The sequence below is a fragment of the Alligator sinensis genome, unplaced genomic scaffold (assembly GCF_000455745.1).
Source record: "Alligator sinensis unplaced genomic scaffold, ASM45574v1 scaffold678_1, whole genome shotgun sequence".
Taxonomy (NCBI): domain Eukaryota; kingdom Metazoa; phylum Chordata; order Crocodylia; family Alligatoridae; genus Alligator; species Alligator sinensis.
Window position 1 is genome coordinate 2,227,857 of NW_005842006.1, and position 20,872 is coordinate 2,248,728.

A 20,872-nucleotide genomic window follows, 5' to 3' on the forward strand; every position below is an offset into this window, starting at 1 on the left:
CGCCCCCCTGCCCCGGCTGGGCAGTTTGCCCCAGCCCCAGCCCCAATTCCCACCCCCTGCCCAGCACAACAGACTTACCAGCTGGAGGCAGCTGTGTCTAAGCTTAGTAAGGACTGCTGCCTGTTTAGTCTATGGCCAAATCTCTGAAGCAGTGCCGAATCTTTTCCAAATTGATTTGGAGGCTTCCAATTTGATTCTGACCTTTTAACTGGTCTCCCAATTAAATTTGAATTTGGAGATTCTGTCACTGAATTGGGCCAAATCTCCTCCGAATCGAATCGGCTACCGAAGCTTCATACACCCCTACTAGTCACCCTATCTGGGAGAGCACGCATAGGTCAGCTGGCAAAACAGACACTATTTTGTGTAACCTTTTTAAAGCCAACAGTTAAATGGAAGACCATTTGTATGCAACTTGCTCTGTGTGGTCCTTCATAAACTCCTAAGACAACAAAGGTTAGCAACACTGGAATCGTGAAATACAAATCTGTGATCCATAATGATTTTACTGCCCAGGGATGTGAGAAACAGCCTTAGCACACTCTGTACCCAGAGTTAGCCTTTCTATATTTTGTAAGCAGAAAGCTACCAAGAACAAGGATTATGCATGCCAGTTAGCCATATCATTCAAGTACAATCCAATATTTTGTAAGACACAATAGATAAAAATCAATAATATTTTCTCCAAAAAAACTTCACGCTGGTAGTACCTGAATACAACAAACTTCAAAAATTTGCCCAGTTTATTTCACTGTACTAAAATTTCATATAAAATCTTTTCAAAATAACAAAATAAAAAAAGGAAAGCAAACAACACCTCGAACTTATTAAGGTTTGCTGCAGCAAATACTGCATGGGGTCACCAACACTAACCCTGCCCAATATTATGGGTGAGAAGCTCGTAATTTTGTATTGTACAAGATTTTGATTTGAGCTTGAATTAATTTATATGAAGAGTGCTCAACCCCAGGACTATGGGCTACATCTGGCTCGTGAAGCTCCCCACAGGTCCAAGAATTTGGCAGTGGGAGTGGAGGCAGCTAAGTGCCACTGCCTTGCTATCAAATTTCCGGATCTGGATTGGATAGCACAGGCCTGCATGATAAATTAAGCACACAGCCAATCAGGGTGGTATGAGGCTAAGTCAAACAGTGCAGCGCAGCATGGAGCCTAGTGGAGCAGCATGGAGCCAAGCGGAACTACATGGGGCCTGATCCTAGGGCACAAGGTGCAATCTGGGTCACGAACCAGTTCTGCACCATTTATCCAGTCCGGATGGCGAAAAAATTAAGCATCGTTGATTTATGCCACTTAACTGTGCAAAATCTACATCTGGAACATCTGTATAGAGTAGATTGGAATAAGTATAGTTCTCTAGACATGCAATGGCCATGGAATGATCACGATCAGCAGTTCTGTTACTTCAGCTTCCTCTGCCCCATCACTAACAACAAATAATAAATCCTGATAGCAAAGAATCATCTTTAAATACTTGTATTTTATGGTCAAAATAAAGTCAAGATAAAAGGCTCACTTGAGCCTAGATGTCCTACCAAACTGGCATGGTTAAGGCATGCTGGTTTCTGTAGCCATCAGAACCAGGGTTAGCAAACATGTGGTAAACATGAACCCTGGCCACCTTTGATTCTCAATCCTAAATGATTTCTGTATTTTCTCACCTATAAACTGGATCTTTTTCACCAAAATCAGCTACTGAAACTTAGAGTGTGCATTATATACAAGGAAATCAGAGCCCAACAAGACTAGAAATTCTGTAGCAGGGAAACAGTAGCAGCATTAATTGCCGTGACTCTGGGAGCCATAACAATTAATGTCACTACCACTCCCCTGCTGCCAAATGGATAACATTGTCCTGCACATTGGACAAAGCTCAGTGCAAAATGGAAAGGCAGGACACATGCCCACCTTCCCTCCTCCCCAGCCGCTGCCAGCCGCATGGCCGGAGCAGAACCGAGTGGAGCAGGTGCAGATGTGGGCTGCACGCAGCAGGCTCCCTGCCCTGCTGCCTTTATCCTGGGCATCCCACACCGGCCGCACACCCCATGCCTGTCCAGCAGCAGGAGGCACAACTCCATACCACTGCCGCTGGCAGGCAGAGGGTGTCTTGCCAGGGCAGCGCAGCCAGTGCAGCCCCCAGGGGTGGGCAGCAGGGCAGGGAGCCCCAAGCCCACAGCCTGCATCTGCCCCTGTCCTGTACACAAATCTGGGGACACATATCCCCCCCCACACCCCTTAGGGAGTGCATGCAGAGGCGGGAAGCCACCCCTTCTCCTCCCCCCTGCCCCCCACTGTGGGGGCCTCAATCCTCCCTTCTCTTTCTGTGCCCCCTCCCCCCAATACAGACTTACCTGCAGGGAGCTGCTCTCCATGCTGCCTGGCTGCCTTGATGACCACATGCACGTGTGCAGGCGTACATGTGCATGTGGCATCCCTCGCATCCCACTCCTGGCAGCCCCAAACAGCCCCTTGCAGGCTGGAATACTGCCAGCCTGCAAGGGGAAATCCGTCACTTCCTAAACCTGGACCCCTGTAGGATACTGTGAATCCGGGACAAATGCTGTCCTGGGACCAGGACTTGAGGTTCCTATTTTGGGACTGTCCCACCCAATTAGGGATGGATCTTTACCCTAGGTCCCTGACAGACACACAGGGCTGGCAGTAGGCTCAGGAGCAGGCTCAAATAGCTGCTACTACTCTGTTCCTTGAAAGATGTTTTTAATTCACCCTGCCTCTTAAAAATTAGGCTATGTATATGTACACACACACACACACACACACACACACACACACACACACAGAGGAGGGGGAAGGAGGCATGCTGTATGAATTACAAACACAGTATTTATAGTTGGATGTGCTGGGGAGAAAGCCTTTAGTAAGTCTGGATCAAGGACAAAACTTGCACTCTCTCTCAAGATGCCTTACGCTCTCTGCCAGCACATGCCTAGAATGGACTACTGTATTCTATTCCCTACTAACTCTGCTGAGCCAAAACCAGGAGAGAGCAAACACATAAGACTTGAACCCTCACACTGCCATACAAAAAAAAAAAAATTCCAAGCGCAGCTTACATGAATCACATTCAAAACTTGCAAGTTACTTACGAGTCATGCAAATGGCATCAGGGTTAGCATTCTTCTCTTTCTTATTTATCTTTCAAGCTACTATTTCATTTTGGAAAGCATTTAAGACATTTTGCAAGCGAGATACTATACAAGCAGTTTCCATCTTTTTTTTAGTAATTTTGGCTACATACATTTTGGTAAATAACTTAGATTTACTGTCTTAATTAAATACTATCAGACTAAGTAAAAAAATAGGGAATGCAAACTTCTAATTTCATTCATTCAGTATGAATATGTTTATTGGTCAAGGTGTGTTAAATCTTGTAAGACAACCCTTTTTTTTTTTTTTTAGTTAAGTTACCCAGCTTGGGTGCAAATCATTATTGCAGGGAAAAATCAGTAATAAAAACAACAAATGTTGTCATAAGCCTCATAGGCAATGCTGTTTTTCTTCAACATGCTACTTATTGAAATACTCTGATCATTTTCTTGGCTTTGTTAGTATAATTTCACCAACCTTGACAAGAGAACTGCTAGCAATTTTAAAAATGGATTGTAAGGTTGTCTTATTTCACTGTAACTCCTGTAAATATTCCTAATACTTTACTGAACAGGGTTATTATTTGGAAACTGTTCTCAGAAAAAGGCAAAAATATTCATATGTATTCTGCAAAAGCTGTAGCGTATGAGCAATGTTTCTGGAATTTGCCAATAGGTGGCCCCAAAAATACTTAGAAATACTAAATTAACATTAAAAAAAAGTACACAAAATAATCCGTAATGCACATATTCATAGCTGGGACAAAGCAAATTCTGACAAGTAAGGCTTACAGAATAAAACTCAGTAAATTATTAGACCAGGTTTAATATAGGTATCTTCAGTGGCAACAGCTGTGCTCATTCAAATTCAGGTGTATGTTATCAAATGCACCTGTGGCAGAAGCTTTAACTTATTGTTGCTGCTGTGGATAAACAGATTCAGATAATCTAATACTACAACTCGCCTTTAGTAGAATATTTCATGTCATCCCTGACAAAATGGGTTCTCTCAGCCTGTTATACCTGTTTGAAGGGGTGGGGGGGCAGGGGAGGCTGTAGCATATTAAACATTCACTCATTCATCATGTTTAAAACAGAAGGGAGAAAAAGAACTATAAACTGGCTTAAAATAAAAAAAAACTGAAAATGACTAGAAGGATTCCTTTTGCCACCATCACTCAAGTGGCTCCACTTGTTCAAAGCAGGGTACTTTCAGCATCAGTTGCTTCTGCCAATCCTTTACAATTACAAATTTCCTGATAAATCTTTGCAAAAATGTCCCAAGCTACTAGTTCTGAGCATTCACAGGATTCAATATTTTAGCATTCACATGAATGTCACTGTCAAAAACCAAAAGACACTGGAACTGCGCAATAATTTTCACAAAGAAAGCAGCTTGTTGATCCAAAAAAAAAAAAAAGGATCTTGCATTGATTTACTTCTGGTCTAATTTCAATATTCATAAAGATTCATGATCATAAAACCCAGAAAAGCTTTCTAAAGAGTATTTGTTTTTCCAGTTGTTAGTACACTTTATGCTAGTCCTTTTAACATATTCCTTATGCATTGAAAAGTGCACTAAAATGCAGATTAAGGTGTTGGATTCCTCTTGAAGTCAATAGCTTTTGCCTTTTAGAATGAAAGAGAATGATAAATCATTGATAAACCCTGGGGCATACGGGAAAGAACCCTCAAACATAAGCTTCTTTTTAAACATCTTCATACTGTGACATTTATGTGAGTACCAGCAAGCTTGGTAAAATATTCCAGCTACTGGTTCAGCTCTCAAATGCAATCTATGCAAAAAAACCCCAACAAACTACCCAGTTTAGCCAGGGCTCACAATCTGGTGAATTTTAACTTCTGGAACATCTTGAAATTTACGGAGGATCTCCCAGGGCATGTCCAGATGAGCCCGCACATGGCTCTTGCCCCGCCTCAAACCCTTTTGAGGCGGGGCAAGAGGCACGTGTGGGAACGAAAAAATGTTCCCCGCACTGCAAATTTGCAGCACCAGGAGAAAAGTAGACCCCTGGATATCCAGGGGTCTAAAATAAATGGAACAAAAAAAAAACAGGGCAGGGCACAGTGGAGGTTGGGTCCTCCAGGGAGGCACTCTGGCTGTCAGAGCGTCTCCATGGTTGGCCCCTCACCCTGGTGCTGAGACACACACGGCCGACCAGGCTGCATGTTCAGCACCAGGGCTCCAGTGATGGTAAGTAAGGGGTCGGGGGAGGGGGCAGGGGCTGGAGGAGGGAGGAGGGGACCATGGGAGGGACCCCTGCTGGCCCCACCCGCTCCCCCAGCCCCCCCGATCCCTGCCCTGCCCAGCCCCCCAATTCCTGCCCGGCCCCTCCACCTGCACGACCCCCAGACCTCTGAACCCTGCCCAGCCCCTCCCCCTGATAGCCCCCAAGACCCCACCCAATCCCTGCCCAGCTGGGTCCTGCTGCCCGTGGGGCCCCTGTGCCACCTACACCAGGTCCTGCTGTCCTGAGCCTGGCCCAGCCAGATGGCTCAGGGGCCCTAAGGGTGGCAGGGCCTGGCACGCGGGGACCATGCGCCGCGCCAGGTCCTGCCACCAAGGACCTGGCCTGGCCAGGCAACAGAGGGACCCCAGGGCCAGCTGGACCCAAGTGGGCCCAGCACGCAGTCCCCATGCACCGTGCCGGGTCCTGCCACCAAGGGCCCAGCCCATTCAGTTGGCAAAGGGGCCCTGAGGATGGCAGGTCCTGCAACCAAGGGCCCGGCCTGGCCCGGCAACAGAGAGGTCCCAGGACCCATGTGCCACGCCAGGTCCTGGCAGCAAGGGCCTGGCCCGGTTGGGCAGCAGACCGTCCCCAGGGCCGGCAGGACCCGGCGCACAGTCCCTGCATGCCACACCAGGTCTTGCCGCCATGGCTCAGAGCGCCCCACTCCGCTGCTGCTACTAAAGGTAAATATGGGCCCTGGGTGGGGAGGCTGGGGCCCTCCAGGGTGCCTGGGACTCTGGGCAGCTGGGCTGAGACCCTGGGCAGGTGGGATGTGGCCCTCCAGGGTGCCTGGAACCACAGGCAGCAGGGCTGGGGCCCTGTGGCAGGGGGCATTCCATGTGCTGTGTGCGGGGGCTGCACCCTGGAGAGGCCAGGGGACCCACCCCTCCTGAGCAGCCCCCGACAAGGTCCCCCACACCCACAGTCCCCCCAGCAGTCACCCCACACTAACCCACATACCTTCACACATACACACCCCCACCTTCCCACCCCCTTCCTGCAAACACCACATCCCCCCATCACACACCCATCATGTGCAAAGAAAACCAAAAGTACACATCAACAAATACAGGTATTTAGAATTTATTTTTTCATGATGATGAGTCACGGGTAAGCTTCCACATTGCTTTAACATTGTAAATATACCAATAAAGCATTGCCCAACTGATTGCTCTCTCTCTCTCTGTTGTTGTGCGTGCGCGCGTGTGTGCAGAGTGGTCTTGTCGGCTAATTGTGGAAAAACATGGATTTGGGGATATTTTTAAAAATGGATTTGGGATGCTGCTGCAGCAGTCCAGCTGGCACAAGGGGTAGTGTCCCCAGGTACCAAGTGGCTGGGCCCCAGAAGCTCTGGAGAGGGAGGAGCCCTGAGCTGCTTGCCAGGGCAGCTTTTTGTATGGATGGGGCCAGGAAAGGGCAGCTTTTTATACTGCTGGGGACAGCGCAAGTGCGGGCCCCAGGCTCTAACTCCCCCTGGCTGCAGATCTGGGAGGAGCTAGGCAGGGTTATTTTGCCCCAAGTGGCACAATTTGCTCCACAACAAAGTGGGAAATACATGGTATTTGGTAGAAAACACGCAGAGCTACACCTAGGTCATCCCTGACCAGTAGCTGCCCAACCTCTTCTTGAACACCTCCAGTGATGAATAGTCCACAACTACCCTAGGTAGCCTATTCCACTGCCTCACAATTTGCACAGCAAATAAGTTTTCCTGGATATCCAATCTGAATTAACTTTGCTGCAACTTCAAGCCATTGGTCTGCATCCTTCTCTCTGCAGCAAGAGAAAAGGTACTTTCCCTGTTCTTCATGGCAGCTCTTTAAGTATTTGAAAACTGCTATCATGTCCCCTCTTGAGAGCCTTTTCCGCAAGTTGAATGTGTCTAGCTCCTTCAGTCTCACCTCACATGACTTGCCTTCCAAGCCCTTTGTTGCCCACCTCAGGACCCTCTCTAACTTTCCCATGTCCTTTTTAAAATGTGGAGCCCAGAACTCCAGATGAGGCCTAACCAGTTTTTTTCCATAGAGCTGCCATCCAGCTAGGTGTCCCCCATTTTGCATTTGTGTTTTAGACTATTCCTCTTGAGGTTTAGCACCTTGTATCTGTCCAAACCGAACTTCATCCTATTAGCTCTAGGCCAGTGGTTCCGAAACTCTGACTGTGCACCACCAATTTAAAAATGATACAACCTTAAGTACCACCAACACATTTTTCAGTTCAACCTTAAGTACCACCAGCAAATTTTTTTCAGATAAAGTCATTATAATAAGTCTGTTAATGTGTACCACTGACAGGCTGCCATCGTACCACTGGTGGTACCTGTACCACAGATTGGAAATTCCTGCTCTAGATCAACTTTCCAATCTGTTGAAATCCTTCTGAATTGTGCTCACATCTTCAACTTCTTTGCAATCCTTTCCAGTTTTGTGTCATCCACAAACTTGCTCAAGAAGTTTTCTATGACAGCATCCAAATCGTTAATAAACATATTGAACAGCACCTGGCCCAGGACAGACCCTTGTGGGACTCCACAGAAAACCTCCCACAATTCTGACACAGGCCCATTAATAACAACAACCCTTTGCTAGCAGCTATTGAGCCAGTTATCTATCCACCTTGGAGTAGTCTTTTCCAGCCCACATTTCTCCAATTTGTTTACAAGAAAGTCGTGCAAACCTTTCTCAAAAACCTTGCTGAAGTCCAGATACACTATATCCACAGCATTCCCTTCATCCATCCAAACAGCTACTTTGTCAAAGAAGGAGATCAGGTTAGTTTGGCATGATTTGCTTTTCATAAATCCAAGCTCATCTGGCCCTGCTGACTTTGAATTCATTTAGGCTCAGCAAAAGCTCTATAACCATTTCTTTTGTTAATCCCTCCCTCAGCTAGCCCTCTTCCTTACCTAATAGGGATTATCTGGACGTCTGACAACTTAATTGTTTTTGTGAAGTCTGAGGCAAAAGTAGCTGTTGAGCAGCTTTGTCTTCTTTGCATCTCCAGTTAGGAGTTCCCCCTGGCTTGTTAACAGAGGACCTAACTGAAGATGCAAAGGCAAAGCTACTCAACAGCTTCTCAGTCCTTCTTTTCTGGCCAACATACTTATAAAGCTTCATATTGTTGTCCTTAACCTCCTTTGCAAGGTACAGCTTGTTCTTCATCTTTGCTTTCCTGATTTTGACCCTTCATGTTCTTGCTATTTCCTGGTATGTGTCCTTGGTTACCTGCACATTTTTCCATTGTCTCCATGCTTTCCTTTTGCATTTGAGGCATTTTAGAAACCCCTTGTAGAGCCACATTGATCTCTTTGCAATTCTTCTTGTGCTTCCAATGTGTTATGACAGTTTCTTGTTGGGCTTCCAATACTGCACCCTTCAAACTCCCAGCCCTCCTGGGTGCCTTTATCCTTCAGTCTATCCTCCCATGACACTATGCCCATTAGCTCCTTGAGTTGGGTGAAATCTGCCTTTTTGAAATCTAGCATCCCGATTTTGCTGACCTCACGCTTTCCCCATCTTGGGATCTGGAATTCTATTGTATAATCCCAAATTACTTATCAACTTCGCATCCTCTACCAGCTCTTCTCTGTTGGCCAGGACAAGATCCAATATCCCCTAGGTGTGTCCTCCAGTTTCGGGAACAGAAAGCTGTCCTCCACACAAGTTAGGAACCAGCTTGACATTTTATGTTTGGCTGCAGTATTCATCCAGCAGATATATGGAAAATTTAAGTCTCCATCAGTATAGTACCATCCCATAGCTTTTGGACAGATTTGCCACCTGCTTGAAGAGTACTCATCCACCTCCTCTTCCTGTTTAGGTGGCCCATAATAAATCCCAACCATTATATCGGTGCCACATCTTTCACCTTTCATCTTTACCCAAATGCATTCTTCTTACTCCTGAACCAGGGAACAAGTGTATGCGTTTTTGATGTACAAGGCAACACCACCTTTTCTCCCAACTCTGTCCTTCCAAAACAGTGTAAACCTCAGTGTTCCCATTCTAGTCATAAGAGCTGTCCCACCAGGTCTCAGTGATGCCTACTTTTCACAGGCTGCAGTTTCCAGCTCATGTTATTCCCCATACTTCTCACATTTGTATACGTGCAATGGATGTATTTTGCATATCGACCTCCTTACTTTCCTTTTGTGCCACTTGTCACAGTCCTGTAGCTCTCTGGCCCTTTCTCAGGGTTGAGTTGCTTCTTCAAGTCCTTTCCCCTCTAGACTGAATGCTCTGTTGCTGGAGGGTTTTGATCACCATATCCCACGGAACCTAATTTAAAGCCCTCCTTTATTAGGTTCACCAGCCAATGCCCAAAGACACTTTTCTTCGTTCTTGTCAGATGGATCCCATCTCTTGATAGCAACGTTCCTCCCAAGAAAATCTGTCCCTTGTCAAAGAAGATGTAGCCTTCATGTCAACACCAGCATCTCAGCTATGCGTTCACTTCTAGGATATGACAGTCTCTGCCTGGACCCCTGTCTTCCATGGGAAGAATTGATGAGAATACCACTTGTACTCTAAGCTCCTTAAAAATCCTGCCAAGAGCCTCAAAGTCACCTCTAATCTGGTCAGTTTCGTTACTGGTGGTACTGTGGGTGCCTATGAAGACAAGCAGGAAGAGATAGTGGCCTGAAGGATGGATGAGCTTTTGCAGACTCTCTGACATCCTGAGTTCAGGCTCCAGGCAGGAAGCACACTTTCTGAGCTCCCAAATCTGGATGACAAATTGGCACCTCTGTTCCCCACAGAAGGGAGTCACCAACCACAACCACTCTTCTCTCCCTTGTTGGTTCAATGCTCCTGGAGCCCCCAACCTTGGGCCCTTGCACTTCCTGATCTCTAGGCTACTCCCTCTGCCTCATGCCTTCAGATGTCTTCTCTTATGCTTCTTACTCAGCAATTCCACCACAGAGTGCTTGATAGGGTTGGCAACCTATGCCTACAGGGCAGATTTGGACCATTATGAGAATGGATCTGACCTGCAGCAGCTTGAGGAATCAGCACCACACTCCAAACAGAGTGACAGAGAGGATGTCCCCATTGTCCTACTGCCTGTGTTCAGTTTAGACCCCGTGCGGCATTAGAGGTAGTGTCACCCAGGTTCAACTGCCTCACTTTTTACATTTATTCCCTCCATAGATTCTGCTGATAACCATGGGATGTGGAGCCTTACAGCCCATGGTGGGGTTGCAAGCAATAGGCTATGGTGGAAGAAGGTTGTCAGTCTTAGCTCTAGAGATATGGACAGTACTTTGCAAGAATTTGAGCTGCTAGATGACAACCTTCCAAGCCAAATCCTTTTATAGACACTGTGATACACCTTTATTTTCTCCCACAACTGAATTCATTGTATTTGTGCAAAATTCCATGAGGTTCCTGGAAGGCAAATCTCTGGAACTCAAAAAATGTAATGTTTTAAGTTAATTGTTGTCATTATTGATCCCTCACGATCTAGGACGATCACTCCCATGGGTCTGGTGAAGGATTGTAACTGAGTCTGTCGATGGCTAGAACTGCAGACTCTCTAGCAAATGCCATAGGTGGTGGTTAAAAGGAAGGTTGGACCACAGATTTCTCAATTTTGTTTCCTTTACTTCCATTTCTGTCTTTTTTTCTTCTGCCTTCAGGGCAAGATGGCTTTCCTCAAAGTAAGGTGTACGAAGGTGTCACCATGTAGCCCTGCCCCAGGCTAGTTTTTCCCAATTTGTGGTGTCAATGCCAGGCTGCTTAATGTTTGCCTTGAGGATGTTCTTGAAACGTTTCCTCTGTCCCCTGTGTGTCCTCTGTCCTTGGTTGAGTTGGTAGTCGTTTTGGTAAACATACACCAGATATGGGCACACAATGCCCTGTCCATGGCAACGGATGTTGAATAATCAATGCTTCCAACTGATAGCGTTAACGTCGGTGAGGACACTGGCATTTGTGCAATGATACTCTGACCAAAGATCTTCCAGAGGTAGCACTCGTGATGGTGTTCCAGCTTTTCAGGTGGTCATTGTAGGTCACCCAAGCTTCACAGCCATAGAAAAGAAGCGGGATTACCTACTTATATAGTAGGAAATTTGTTCGAGTCCTGATATCGTGATCATTGAACACATGATGATACAGTCTTTCAAAGGCAGAGCTGGCACATAGGATCCTATACTGGATCTCCTTGTCGATGCTGGCCTTCTTTGAGATATGGCTGCTGAGGTATGGAAAGTGTTCAACAATTCTCCAGCTCCTGTTCATCAATGAGGATATTTGGCAGGGAAGTAGACTGGCCCAGAACAGGCTGGTGAAGCACCTTTGTTTTTTCGATGCAAGGATTAGTCCCAGGCACTGGCATGCTTGAGAGAAGCAATTAAGGGCAATTTTTAGGTCCCCCCCACACATGTACAACGACAGCACAATCATTGGTATGCTGAAGTTCCACAATCAAGGCCAAAGTAACTTTGGTTTTGTTATGGAGGTAGGAGAGATTGAAAAGGTTCCCATCCATCCTGTACTCAATGCCAATTAGATGTAGCAGACAGTCATGGATGAGCATCTGGGCCACAAGAAAGATGGAAAAACAGAATCAATACAATCACGCAGCCCTCCTTGATGCCAGTTTGAATGGCAAAGGGCTCTGTAGTGGAGCCACTGCATAGAATGGAGGCAGTCACCTGGTCATGAAGGAGTTTTAGGATGGTGATAAATTTCTCTGGGCAGCCGATAATATCTTTCATAGGGCCTCATGGTTAACAGATTCGAATGCTTTAGTCCAAACAATAAAGGCCATATACAGTATCTGGTGCTGTTCTTGGCATTTTTCCAGGATCTGCCAGTCCACAAAAATCATGTCCATGAAGCCTCTCAATGGTCTGAAGCCACAATGAGACTCGAGAAGGATTTCCACAGCAAGACGGAGCAGTTGGTTCAGCAGAATTCAAGTAAGCACCTTCCCAGTGATGGAGAAGAGGGTGATACCTTTCATAGTTTCCAGTCAGACTTCTCTCCCTTTTTAACAGTGGTGACAATATTGCCATTCCTTAGGTCAGTGGGAATTCCCTCAGTTGATTTTGAGAAACAGTGTACAGAGCTTGTTGGTCATAGTGTCCCAATCAACTGTGAAGACCTCAACTGGTATACCATCAAGGCCAGACACTTTGTTATTCTTTATCTGTTTGATTGCTTCATGGACTTCTTCAGAGGTTGGTAGACTGGCAAGTGCTTCCCTCACTGGATGCTGAAGGACAGATTTTATGGTTTCATCAGCCACCATGGATTCTCAGTTCAGGGGCTATTGGTAGTGCTCCTTCCAGTGGTTTTTGATGGACTCGTCATCTTTGAGGAGTGTGCTGCCATCTTCAAAACTAAGCGGGATGAGTCCACAAGAGCTTGATCTGTAGACAGCCTTCATTACACTGAAGCAGCTCACATGTCATGATTGTTCACTAAATGTTGGATTTCTTTCCCCTTCTCTTCCTGCCATTTGTTTTTGATTTCTTTAATCTTCCTCTGGGCTTCAGCTTTAAGCCATCAAAAAGATCCCTGCTTGTGACTTGACATAGGATGGTTTTACCAGTCACAAAAAACTTTTCTCTTCTGATTGAGAAAGGCTTTGACCTCAGTACTGTTTTCATCAAGCCAGTCTTAATGGGTGATAAAGCCAATTGATTCTGTGCAAACCTCATGGATGGTCTCCTTTAGAGCTTGCCAATCTTCCTCAACACAAGTATTATCATTGCCAATCCTAAGATTGGTGAGTTTCTTGCTGAGATATGTTCGGAGGGCTTCACAGTGTCTAGAGTCTGAAGGCATTTGATGTTGTACGGTCTTCGGACTGATTTGGGTTGCTTTTAATTCATAACCTTAATGGCCATGATTAATCTAAGTGGTGATTGGTAAAGTAGCCATCAGCTCCTCTCATAACATGTGTGATACGAGTGTCTTTTGGATTACGTGCTCTTACCATGGTGTAGTTGAGATACCATTGTTTCAAGCAAGGGTGTTGCCATGTTGTTTTGTACCTATCACGTTGACTGAAAATAGTGTTAGTAATGACAAGGTCATGCTCTGCACATTTACTCAGTAAGAGGATGCCATTGGAATTGGCCTTGCCCACACCTTCCTTCCCAATGCTGCCCCTCCACACGTTAAAGTCCCAGCCAACTCTCAAATTGAAATCTCCAAGGAGGATGATCTTATCCTGTTTTGGGATTATAGTCAGGATTTCATCAAGGTCAGCATAAAACCATTCTTTCTGTGCTTCCTCATCATTGAATACTGAGGCGTATGCACTGGATGACAGCAGCAAACAAACTGTTGGTCAGTTGGAGGTAGAGATTCATGAGCGCTCGTTAATGCCAACAGGGAATTTGGCCATTCAGCTGATAATCTGGGTCTTAATGGCAAAACCACTGTTGCATATTTGCCTGTCATTTGCAGATTTCCCTTTCTAGAAGAACACATAGCCACCCCTTTCCTCCCTCAAATGGCCTTCACCTGCACATCTGGTCTTGCTGAGAGCAGTGATATCAATGCTGCATCATGAGAGTTCTTGGGTGACAATAGCTGTTCTATGTTCAGGTCTGTCGCTATTCAGTCATCTAGTAGGGTTCATACATTTCAGGATGCAAAGGACATTTTTGTTTTGACCATAATTTGAGTGATCCCCCTAGAAGCCACTATCCAGTCGGATAAGATAAGGTGGAACAGCCTGCTTGTGGCACCTTTTCTAGCATCTTTCCTATGTTGGGTGAGGAGTAGGGATCCTAAAAAGGACTGCTCAGTCACAATCGCAGCTGCTGAATCACCCTTCTGTCCCATTCCAAGGGTGAAGCAACCAACACATGACCGCCGCCTGGGTGTGGATCCATGATTAAGGACTCCCAGCAATCACTTTGTCCCCACTGCTGCTCATCCATCACCACAAGACTTTGTAGAAGTTATGGGTATTGGTAATTGGTTATTATGGTAGATACTGGATCCAGCAGAAGAAGGCCGTGCGTGACTTGTTTGATGTGAGGAGACCATTGAGCATCAGCAACCAAGAGGACAGTGGTTACTCTTCCACTGCAGCCTTCAAAGCCATTGAAAAGTATGCCTTCTTCATCTGCCTGCTCCACCATTGAGGTCTTTGTTAAACTAGTACACATGGATTGTAGAGTTGAATCTAGGCACTCAAATTCAGTACAGTAAACTTCTATGGTAAGATCTTCATTACCAAACAGAACACCAACAGCTAGATGCTTTCTATTTGCAACATCTATAATTTCATTAATGATTGCACAACAAAGGACAGACCTTTAAAATATTAGTCAACTTTTTATTGTAATAATTAGCCGATATTTCTTATATTAGGTGCCCTTTGCTCATGTTGCCTTTGTCTGTAACATGTAGATTTTTAAATACATTCCATAAAAGTCTACAATTTAGAAGTTGGCAAGTCTCTCTTGATCATGAAAAAAAACAAACCTGAGCTTCAGAATTCCTTGTTTTAACGTCAAGAGTTCTCATCAACAAAGTAATCACTGATGGGCCTTATGTGGTCTGAAACAGCCTTCATATTTTGTACACGAAACCTGGTTGTCAGGGCTTGGAGTGCAGATTTTCCAGCTTTATCTATTTTCAGAAACTTAGGACATGCTTTGCAAAGCTAGGCTATAGCTCATTTCTTGACTAGCCAATCCTTAAAAGCAGATTCCTGAAGTGAATTACCACAAGATGTCTGGGAATGTTTCCTTCATTTTCCTCTGAAACTAGGTGGGTTTTGAATTTCAACTGCTTTAACATCACTGTCTGACGTGCCCTATAGACCACAATGACAACACTTTATGCGGTAACCTACCATACTCACATTCTCAGATCCTTCTGCAATGCATGAACCAGTTAGACCACCAATTCAAAGCAGACTGAAAAGGCAGAAAAGTACTGGAGCAAAATGAAACTTTGGGGGAAAAAAACACCTGTAATACTTATTAAATATACATGTATACTTTCAACGAAGGAAATAACCTCAGATATACTGCAATATCTAGATTAAGAGACAAATTACCTGAAAGAGCCCTCTTCCTCCCCCTTGTTCAATAAAAGCTAAAATAGATTTAAAAAACTGAGAAGTGGAAACAATGAGAAGGAGAATATTTTCTTATTTTCCCTTCACCTTAGAAACAAATATCATAAGGCTGTTAAATGCATAGACAGTTTTCAACATTAGTTCAATTGGTTTTACATGTACTACATGCGCAGCACATTTTTAAAATGAAAAGTTGGTAAAATCTCTCTCTCTCCACACACACACACACACACACACACACACACCGCAATTTAAAAAAAATGTATAATTGTTGTCTTATCTTGGAACAGCACTCGGGAATCTTATCCAAAACAAAATAGCAAAGGAAACTATGGATGACTAAGATCAGGCCAGTAGATGGAGAGTTGGGGGGGGGAGGGGGTTAACCTAGAAAAAAATATATTTTAAATTTAAAAAAGTAACCCATTCTTAAATAGTCATCCAAATTCAGTTTTATACCTTGACCACACACTATTTTAAATTAAAAGCAAGAGTTAAGAAAATTAATTCTTAATTAAAAAACTTGTGTACTTAAATAATATGAATTAAATATGCAATAACCACTGGCCAAATTGTCAAGAGCAAGAGAGAACTGCAAGAAAAACATTGCTGGTCTTCTACCAAAAAGGGGGTTTCCTGACACTGTAACAACCTTCTATGGCCAAAAAAAAATCATCATGAACAAAACCTAAACACCCCAATTTTGATCAAGGCAATCTTTCAATTCTTTCCTTTTCTTCCATATCTTTCCTTTCCTTAACCATCATGTCTAAGTATTTTAGGAGCTATAATATTTTATTATCTTAAATACTTAAATATATTTATGTTATACTTCAGCACAGGAAACAGTTAAAGCCACTGCTTGAACACACTATTTCAACTTCAACAATTAATCACTTTGGTTACATTTATATCACAAATGTACTATTTAAAACAAGGAATGTGATACTAATTGCTATAAAGCAGAGATAACTAAATCCGTTTTTCAAACCTTACATATTTCCCATTACAATGTGTGACAGTGGAGGAATTTCTTGTTTGAACCATAAATCTCACTGATTTAATAAATCAGACAACTCATAGACATTCTTACCAGCTGCACTTCTCCAAAAGCACCTCTTCCAATCACTTTAACAACATCATAGTCTTCAGCTTTCATTTGTAAAGCTCGAATTTTTTTCACAATTTTCTCATCTAAAACAAATTAAAAGAATGGTGTCATAAAATACACATACAACAGAGTGCACATGTTTTTGGGAAAAGATGTGGTCAAATAGTTACAACCAGACATTTGAACACAAGCATTAAAACATTCAAAAAGCTTCTGTATTATCTTGATACTGTTTGCTTGGAACTAAAAGCCACTTGTCCATCTCAGTGAAGAGTAGTTTTCCTTATTTTCCAAAGTGAATACTGTTTTGTTTTCAGTTGTATTTCACATAATGCTTTCACAGTAATATAAAATTGACAAGCTTTCAAAAAACTCCAGCCAGAGAGTCAATGGGCCAAATCTGTGATGTCAGACTTTTAATGTACTGCCACCATCCACTAACCTGATAACAGAGGAATGGTGAGGAGGACCTGGTACATTCATTCAGCAGCTTAGCAAGTGCAACCTACTAGCATAAACTTGCACAATTCAATAGTACTTAAGTGGTTAAATAAAAAACTCAGTAAACCTTTTTTTTAAATTACAACTCAAGGCTCATTTATACAGAGATGTTACCTTGGATAAAAAAATTAGTTAATTCTCAAGGTTGCAATCAAATTACACTGCATTAATGTGTATGCAAGTGGTGTACACACCACTTTGTTCTAACTCAGGATACTTTCCTTGATGATTGTGTCCACACAACTCTATATGTTTGAATAAATGGCAAAGCATTCTTTGCATGTAGTCCATAATGCAATATTTCATTGCTCTGCTCTACACACTAATTCTTCTTGAAGTGCATTATGGGATGAGTGTTCAAAGCCAAGAGAATCTGGACTATGACGTGATAAGGCATTAGGGAACAGTCATAACTTATTGACTGTATTGTATTATTGGTTTAAATGTTATTAAAATGTTTAAGTCATGGGCTTTTTAGAGATTGGATTTCTCATTAAACCTTAAAAACTACTCTTGCAAGAAATGAAAAAAAAAAAGGGAGCTATTAAGGCAAATCCTCAAAGCATCTGTTACATGCAATGTCAGTTTTGAAGTTTTACCTGTTCCAGCCTCCCACTCACTTCTAAGAACAAGAACAGAGCCTAGTTTGACCCAATTCAAAACACTCTTGACAAACAAAACATACTAAACTGCATAAAATAATGGTTCCCTGATCAAGAGAGGGAGATGCATCTGGGAACAGATAGGGGCAAGATTGAACAACAGAACCAGGTCAGATGGGAAGAGCTGAAGTAACTTAGACTTTCCAGGGAATCTGTGTGTGACCACCCATTATGGTAAACACAAACAGAATTTCCTTTGGCTTTAAGGTATATGTTTTCTATTAAGTGTTTTTGTCCTGAATAAATGATGTCTTGTTTTAAAGAAAAAAATAGTGATCTCTTTTACTGGCCCAGCAAAAACCCCTCAACTCTCATACATTTCCTGGACCATCACAGATATAAGACCACTCCAACCCCATTACAATATACAGAATTGCTAGTAAGCAGTAATAGAAGTGAAAGCTAGGAGTGCAGAAATGAAAATAAAGCACAAAGAAAAATCATGAAAGATGAGTCACGAGCAAATGAAAAAAAGCTGTCTGGTTGAGTATTGCAGATATAGCTACAGTTAACCTCTCAAGCGGACGAAAGCAGAGGTGACGAACCCATTATCTTCTGAGGACCGCAAAAGAAATGATACTCCAAAGCTGTAAAGAGCATTCAGATCTGCAGGAGCGATGGTAAAAGCGAGAGTGATCTTGGAGACTACTTCCTGGAGATCAACAGGAATTAGGCCAGCATCCAGCAGTATCTATACTACTACTCCACAGTGGAAAAGGCTGCCATTTTAAGGAAGAAAACTACAGATGGAGAAAGACTGAGCTTGGAGGCTCAGCAACCACCTACACCCAAGACAAACTGCATCAATACAAGCAAGAAGAGAGAATAAAGCAGAAGCAGAAGGGGGATGAAAGAGAGAGAGAAAAAAAAGAGGGGGGGTACCAGCACCTAGAGAGAATGCACCAGCATTTCCTGTCTTCAGTAATGGGTAAAGACCCTTTATTATCTGCTTCCTCAGGTGGCAAAGACTCCTTACTGTGGCCTCTCTTTAGGGCTAGGGTTGACTGATACATTTGCAAGTGATGTGCACTGTGAATTAAGTACACCCTGGGGAATCATGCAATTATGCGCCCATGCAAATTTGCACATATCATGCATGATCATGCATAATTTTACATAATTTAACCCAGGCAGGCTCTGTGCCTCCACCTCTGCAGGGCTCCCAGCATTCCAGCTGGAAGCCCCATGTGGAGGTACCGAGTGCAGTGGCACATGATTGGAAAGTTGGTAAGTGGGAGGGAGCTCCTGCCTGAAGTGGGGAAGGGGGCCGGGGATTTGCGGATGGGTGTGGGCCATCGGACTGGGTCGGCCAGCTCTGTGCCTCCACGTGGGGCTTCCAAGCACTCCAGTGGGAAGCCACATGTGGAGGCAAGCAGGAGCCCATCCGGCCCAATGCCTTCATGTGTAGCTTCCCACTGGAGTGCTGGAAGCCCCACATGAAGGCAAGGAGACGGCCCAGCCCGATGGCGTGCAGCTCCTGCCTGCAGTGTCGCAAGCCCCACATGGTGGTATGGAGCCAGCCTGGTCTGGTCCAAAGGCATGTGCCAGCAGGTCAGGCCAGCTCCATGCCACCACGTGCAGCCCCCAGGACTTAGCCAAAACTACACGCCAATGAGGGCTCTGCTTGCCGTAGCCATGAGCACCACAAGGATGCACCACCTACTGTTGCTGAGCCACCAGCAGCAGAGCCTGTGCACCACTGGGGGGGGAGAAGAAACGTGTGGTGGGGTGCTCACATCCACACACAAACCCCACACCAACCCCCACACACCCCACACATTCCCATACTCTCCCACACACCCTCAAAAACCCCACACCTTCACAAAGTCCTCCATACCCCTCATATCCCCCCTTCCACATGCACACCCCACACCCACCCCCAACCATATAAAGTACATGCATACATTTCTAAAGAAGGTTCAAATAGTGTTACTTTTAGTTTAATTTGTAAAAAAATAAAAGTAATTAATTTTGCAAATTTTTTATTTTGTGCATGTAAAATTTTGATTTTTTCTGTGCATAGTTCCCTGTGGTGTAATAAAGGTTGATGTTACAGCGGTCTGGTACCTTATTGGTCTCCATTACCAACAGCAGAAGCTTTAAAACACTTTAATCCATGCGGCTATCTTATCTGAGATACAAAACATAATTGCAGCTGATGCTTGCACCCCAGATGCTTGTATATATTTTACAGCGTATAAATTCAGAACAACTCTCCCCTGCAGGGGAGAGAGGTTAAGTTAATGGGAGACCATTAAAAGGACAAAATTACACTAATTGTCCAAACTGTAGTCCAGTGGATCTCAACATTTTTAGACTCAAAGCACCCCTCAGAAAATGTCAGTGTTCATTTGTTCTTTGCAACAGAACGTTCTGTAGTCAAAGAGCTAAGAAACACACAATGGACCAGAACGTTTTTAACACTACGGCTATTTGAAACCTCTGGGTTTAATCAGGTGAATCACATTTGCACATCTACCAGTGCTAACCTTGCCTGGAATCCCACAACTCCCTTGAAAGGATTTCAAGGCACCTCTGGGTGCCATGGCACACTGGTTGAGAAATACTGCTCCAGTCAAACAACATGTAACAAAATCATATCAAATACTGAAAGGGTGTAACACCAGAGAGTAAAGGTTACAAATGTGAAAACATCTGCACTACCTACAGCTCAGGTTTCTGTACTGACACAGGAGAGATCAGGAATGCTGGCTAGTGGGAGTGTTAGAACATATACCTATGAACTATTTATTGCTTGGAAATTGCATTAAAATCTGGGAAAATCTAGCTTTTTATTATGAAAGAGATGCATGTTTGAATTGGACTCTGACAGCAGACTACAAAAATACACATGAAGGTTAAAGTGCATGGAGTACCTGACAGAAGTCATCCTCTCCTTTTTGCCACAGGTAGGGGGAAGAACTGTTACACTCAAGTTACCTCCTTAGAGTCTTCGCAAAAAAAGAAATCAGAAGTAGGGAGGGCAGGGAGATACTTTTACTCCTGGTGTGGCTATGTAAATTAGGTCACTGCCTGCCTTTATATTTGTACCTTACAGGCCAAATAAATGAGAGATGTGTAGGCTTTCATAAGCAGCAGCTTATAAAGTGAAAATCTCCCCTTGTCTTCTGCGTGACTTCAGACTAAAATGGCTAACTACCTCCCTGCCTT

At 44.0% G+C, this 20,872-nt stretch overlaps 1 protein-coding gene across 6 annotated transcripts in view; it reads right to left on the bottom strand.

Annotated features, from left to right (window-relative positions):
- ROCK2 (Rho associated coiled-coil containing protein kinase 2) overlaps positions 1-20,872 on the bottom strand; it is a 167,361-nt gene that overhangs the window by 74,144 nt on the left and 72,345 nt on the right. For all 6 annotated transcript variants that reach the window (XM_025201837.1, XM_025201832.1, XM_025201833.1 and 3 more), the window contains exon 3: positions 16,521-16,621. In XM_025201837.1, the coding sequence (XP_025057622.1) occupies positions 16,521-16,586 (66 nt within the window). In that variant the 5' untranslated portion in view covers positions 16,587-16,621. The remainder of the gene's footprint in view (positions 1-16,520; positions 16,622-20,872) is intronic.